Genomic DNA, 5,768 nt, shown 5'->3' with positions numbered 1-5,768 from the left:
GAGGCGTTCGGCTGATAGGGCTTCACTTAGGGGAAAATGGGATTGCTCAGCAACACGGGGGTGTCTCAGTCTGGGAAAGAGCTGAGCAGGGGCAGGAGGGGACAGATGTGAGAGGAAAATGAACTGGCCTCACCTTCCGGGGTGTCCCTTGTGGAGTTGAACCTCCAAAAAATAAAGAAATGTCACTACTGGACACGAAATGAGTACACAGAAGCTCGGGGAGTTCAAAAGAGAAGAAGAGCCAGTTTTATTCAAACATTTGGTATTTAAAGAATTTCAAAGGTGACCGTGGGTTGGAGGATGGAATTACCACCTCTCCAGCCACACCGATCCAAAGATCAATCAACCATTTCTCTCCACCCACAGAGAAATATGTAAACAATTCTGTTTATACGTGAAATTGTGTGGGAACTCTGACTCTCAAATATGTAAACATCATCAGAAGGCTAAAGAAGTTTTATGAGAACTTTAACACTTTCAAAAGTACTATAAAAGAAAACTGAACACTTTTAAAAATCAGGGCAACAAAGAAACTTCCTCTGCTTCCCTGGGGAGAGCCCAGCTCAGCTCAGAGCTCCAGGGTCCCTCTGTCCCGCGCTGCCCGCAGCGAGTGAGCCCAGACCCCGCAGCCCCAGCCCTGCCGGAGCTGGAGCCAGAGCCCCGCTCAGCCCTGCCTTGGGCCGCTCCCACCAAGGACAGCCGAGCCTGGCAGAGCCCAAAGCCCGGCCTTGGCAGTGCCAGCCCCTGGGAAGGGCTCAGGGACAGCACAAGGTCACACGCCGCGGCCGTGGGTCCCCGCGCAGCGGCCAGCGGGGACACGGAGCTGCTGCTGGAACAACACTGGAGCAATCCAGGCAATCTAATCCCATCCTTTACGTGCCCTTGCAGCGCCAGGCCGCGGCACAGCCCCACAGCAGTGAGCCCTGCAGCCGCGGCGCCCCGGCCCCTTGTCCCGGTGTCAGATCTGGTGACGCTGCTCCCTGCCCGGTTTCATCATGTTTGCCCATCCCCGCTGATGCCAGGCTGGCAGCAGCGAGGAGCAGGGTATAAAAGTGGGAGGGAGGCTGAGCACATCAGTGTGCTCCGAGATGGCCTCGCTCACTCTGCTCACCGGTGAGTGCTGCTGCCCTGGAGCTCTGTGCCCTCCTGAGCAGGGCTGCAGGCTCTGGCACTGCCGCTCTGCTGCCTGGCCAGGGGCTGCAGGGATGGAAACGCTGCTCTCGCTTTTCTGCCCGAGGTTTCACAATTTCCTCTGGGGAGGGAAATTCCTCTTCTTTGGGGCTGCTGCAGTTGGGGATCTGTTGTGCTTTGAACATGGGCAGAGTCGATTGCAGGCTGCAACTGAAATGTGCTTTCAAACTTAAACCTAAAAGCCAAATGATTCCTTTGGCATCTGCTCGGGCTCTTCTCTGTGCTTCTGCCTGAAATCGTTTGTCAGATTTCACTGGAAATGCTTGGAGAAATTTTAGAAAAACTCTTGTGCCTCAGCTTGGGAGCAGAGCCTTGCTCCAGAGCTTTGCATTCCTGAGGGCAAGCAGTGACCCTTTGTTGTTTCCTTGTGCCCTGCCAGGCCTGGCCGTGCTGCTGAACGCCCACCTCGGTAGGTGCTGCTTTGCTCTGATTTTTAAAAGTGTTCAGTTTTCTTTTATAGTTTTTTTTGAACGTTTTAAAGTTCTCATAAAACTTCTTTAGCCTTCCGATAATGTTTGCATATTTGAGAGTCAGAGTTCCCACACAATTTTATGTAATAATAGAATAGTTTACATATTTCTCTGTGGGTGGAGAGAAATGATTGATTGATCTTTGGGCCGGTGTGGTTGGAGAGGTGGTAATTCCATCCTCCAACCCATGGTCACCTTTGGAATTCTATAAACACCAGAAGTTTGAATAAACCTGGCTCTTTTTCTCTTTTGAACTCCCCAAGCTTCTGTGTGCCCATTTCGTGTCCAACAGTGCCAGTGCAGCTTCCCCAGGGCTGGGCTGTGCCCAATGCCAGGCTGTGCCCAATGCCGGGCTGTGACCAATGCCGGGCTGTGCCCAATGTCGGGCTGTGCCAGGCCGGGCTGTGCCAGGCCGGGCTGTGCCAGGCCAGGCTGTGCCAGGGCTGGGCTGTGCCAGGCCAGGCTGTGCCAGGCTGGGCTGTGCCAGGGCTGGGCTGTGCCAGGGCTGGGCTGTGCCAGGCTGGGCTGTGCCAGGGCCGGGCTGTGCCCAATGCCGGGCTGTGCCAGGCCGGGCTGTGCCAGGCTGGGCTCTGCCCCGGCACTGCAGCCCCTCCACGGCCGCTGTCTCCCCGCAGGCTCTGCCTATGTGCTGACCTGTTACTTCACCAACTGGGCCCAGTACCGGCCTGGCCTGGGCAAGTTCAGCCCTGAGAACATCGACCCCAACCTGTGCAACCACCTGATCTACGCCTTCGCCGGCATGAACAACAACGAGATCAGCACGTACGAGTGGAACGACGAGACCCTCTACAGGTCCTTCAACGGCCTCAAGAGCCAGTGAGTGCCGGGAGCCTCAGCGGGGCTCTGCTCCCTCCTGTGCCCCTCTCTGCTCCCTCCTGTGCCCTTCTCTCTCTGCTCCCTCCTGTGCCCTTCTCTGCTCCCTCCTGTGCCCTTCTCTCTCTGCTCCCTCCTGTGCCCCTCTCTGCTCCCTCCTGTGCCCTTCTCTGCTCCCTCCTGTGCCCCTCTCTGCTCCCTCCTGTGCCCTTCTCTCTCTGCTCCCTCCTGTGCCCTTCTCTGCTCCCTCCCAGTCCTTCTCTCTGCTTCACTCTCAGCTCGGTGACAGCGGCTCCAGGCGAGGGGTGCTGTGTGAAGAGGGTCAGAGGCATGAGCAGGGCACAGCCCCGCTCAGGGCTGCAATAACTCTGGGTCCTGCCTCTCCCCTTGCAGGAACAAAGATCTGAAGACCCTGCTGGCCATTGGAGGATGGAATTTCGGCACGCAGAAGTGAGTTCAAACCACGTCCTGCCCTAAAGAGCAACGTGGGAGGAGAAGGGGAGGAGGAAGGGGCTCCATGGAAAGCCCAGCTCAGTCCTGCTCTGCTTGCCCAGGTTCTCCACCATGGTCTCCACACCCCAGAACCGCCAGACCTTCATCAAGTCCGTGGTCAAATTCCTGCGGCAGTACGGATTCGATGGGCTGGACCTGGACTGGGAATACCCCGGCTCCAGGGGCAGCCCTGCCCAGGACAAGGCTCTCTTCACCGTCCTGGTTAAGGTGGGCTCGGCTCCAGGCTCTGCTGGCCACAGCTCTGGCCTCGGAGCCCTGGGCGGCCGCAAAGCCTCAGCCCCGAGCCCCCGGGTGATTGCTGTCCTCGGATCCCTCAGGAGCTGCTGGCAGCCTTCGAGCAGGAGGCCAGAGAGACCAACCAGCCCCGGCTCATGGTCACCGCCGCCGTGGCTGCCGGACTTTCCACCATCCAGGCCGGCTACGAGATCGCCGAGCTGGGCAAGTGAGTGGCCAGCCTGGGCTCCCTGGTGGGATTTGTGGGGTTTCCTGAAAGTGCTGAAGTGAAAGAGCCCCTGAGGGAGCCCGGTGGGCAGGGGCTGTGGGGGTGCTGGGCAGCCTCAGCTGGGGTGCCTCAGGTGAGGACACAGCCCCGCTCCCCGCAGGTACCTGGATTACTTCCACGTCATGACCTACGACTTCCACGGCTCCTGGGAGCGGAACACCGGCGAGAACAGCCCCCTGTTCAGCAGGGGCAGCACCCTCAGTGTTGTGAGTGCCTTTGGGGCCTCTGGCTCGGGGCTCCCCACGCCTCAGCCCAGCCCGTGAGCCGCGCTGCCTTTTCCAGGAATACGCCATGAATTACTGGAAGAGCAACGGTGCCCCAGCTGAGAAGCTCCTGGTGGGATTCCCAACCTATGGAAAGAGCTTCACCCTGCAGAGCCCATCCGACACCTCCGTTGGAGCTCCAGCATCCGGCCCTGGCCCCGCTGGGCCCTACACCAGGGAGGCCGGAACTCTGACTTACTACGAGGTATGGATGTTCCCATCACATTCCTTGCTCAAATCATTTGAAGGGATTTATCAGGAAGCTCCCGTGGAGTTTTCCGCGTGCCTCAGGCACAGAGCTGTCCGTGGAATCGCTAGGAAGGAGTTGTGTGCCCAGGGCACGGGGAAGCAGCACAAAACCAGAGGATAAAGCCAAGGTGACGGCAGAGCCTGGGCTTTTCCCTTTTTGTGGATAACATTCCTGCTTCCTTCTCCTTAGATCTGCTCTCTCCTGAGTTCTGGAGCCACCCAGGCTTGGGATGCCCCCCAGGATGTCCCCTACGCCTACAAGGGCAGCGAATGGGTCGGCTACGACAACGTCAAGAGCTTCGGCCTCAAGGTCTGGGGGCAGCGGGGGCCGTGCTGGGACGAGGCCGGAGCCTCCTGTGGGATCAGTTCCTGGGGCTCACCGGGATTTTCCTGCCCACAGGTGGACTGGCTGAAGAAGAACAGCTTTGGAGGGGCCATGGTGTGGGCCCTGGACATGGATGACTTCAGTGGGGATTTCTGCCACGAGGGCAAATACCCCCTGATCTCCAGCCTGAAGAAGGGCCTGGGGCTGCAGGGCGGCGGTGAGTGGCTCCAGGAGAGCAGGAGCAGCTCCTTGACGGAGACTCCCCGAATTCCTATGGAGGTGTGGGAGGGATGAAACATTTTCAACCCTTTCAACATTTTCAACCCTTTTCCCACCTGAATTCCAGACTCTGCTCCCCCTGCTGAGCCCCTGCCTCCCCTCACCACGGCTCCCACCACCACCAGCAGCAGGAGCAGCTCCTTCATGGAGACTCCCAAGCTCCCCATGAAGGGTGGGGAGGAATCAAACACTTCCAACCCTTTCCTGCCTGAATTCCCTCCCATTTGAGGCTCCCACCACCAGCAGCAGCAGGAGCGGCTCCTTCATGGAGACTCCCAAGCTTTCTATGAAGGATGAGGAGGAATCAAACACTCCCAACCCTTTCCTGCCCGAATTCCCTCCTCCCATTTGAGAATCCCCTTTGAGAATCCCATTTGAGAATCCCATTTGTGAATGAAACATTATCAGAGGGCTAAAGACATTTTATGAGAATTTTAACACTTTCAAAAGAACTATAAAAGAAAACTTAACACCAGCACCAACAGCAGGAGCAGCTCCTTGGTGGAGACTCCCAAGCTCCCCACGGAGGCGCGGGAGGGACAAAACACCAGGAACGTGAAACTAAACCTTTTCCTGCTTGAATTCTTGAATTCCAGGCTGCGCTCCCCCCGCTGAGCCCCAGCCTCCCATCACTGAGGCTCCCACCACCACCGCCAGCGGCGGCTCCGGCGGCTCCGGATTCTGCGCTGGGAAACCCAACGGGATCTACGCAGACCCCAGCAGCAGGAGGAACTTCTACAGCTGCCTGAACGGCGAGACCTTCGTGCAGAGCTGCCAGCTGGGGCTGGTCTTCGACCCCGGCTGCTCCTGCTGCAACTGGCCCCAGTGATCCCAACGCTTTTCCATCCCTCGGATTGAATTGTGTGCAATCATGGTGATTCAATAAAGCTTTTTGAAAGCAATCCTCTCTGTTTTAACTCTATTTTTTTTTTTTTTTTCCTGGCTGTTTTCGTGCTCTCGGCTCTATGGGGATCCTGGAGTGCGTGGCTATTAAAATTCCCGACGGCAGGTGTCAATGTTGCCTGCTCTTCTTCCCGGCTGTGGAGGGATTTTCCAGGAGTCTTCCGGCAACATTTGGAGAAGAAAAGTGGTTGCAGACCAGAAAGCTGAGCCGTTGTTCCTCTTTGTGCAGTCACAAATCG

At 57.5% G+C, this 5,768-nt stretch overlaps 1 protein-coding gene across 1 annotated transcript; it reads left to right on the top strand.

Moving 5' to 3' along the window:
- The first annotated feature begins 865 nt into the window (after positions 1-865).
- On the top strand, positions 866-5,528 carry LOC128818634 (acidic mammalian chitinase-like). The gene is made up of 11 exons (XM_053998168.1): positions 866-1,113; positions 1,571-1,600; positions 2,297-2,498; positions 2,889-2,945; positions 3,050-3,215; positions 3,326-3,450; positions 3,611-3,716; positions 3,793-3,978; positions 4,213-4,332; positions 4,423-4,564; positions 5,223-5,528. The coding sequence occupies exons 1-11, from the start codon at positions 1,089-1,091 to the stop codon at positions 5,453-5,455; spliced, it is 1,392 nt and encodes a 463-aa protein (XP_053854143.1). The 5' UTR covers positions 866-1,088; the 3' UTR covers positions 5,456-5,528.
- The last annotated feature ends 240 nt before the right edge of the window (positions 5,529-5,768 follow it).

This window comes from Vidua macroura, chromosome 24, assembly GCF_024509145.1.
Source record: "Vidua macroura isolate BioBank_ID:100142 chromosome 24, ASM2450914v1, whole genome shotgun sequence".
NCBI classification, from domain to species: domain Eukaryota; kingdom Metazoa; phylum Chordata; class Aves; order Passeriformes; family Viduidae; genus Vidua; species Vidua macroura.
The sequence above is the reverse complement of the archived record's forward strand: the minus strand, read 5'-3'. Positions and strand labels throughout refer to the sequence as shown.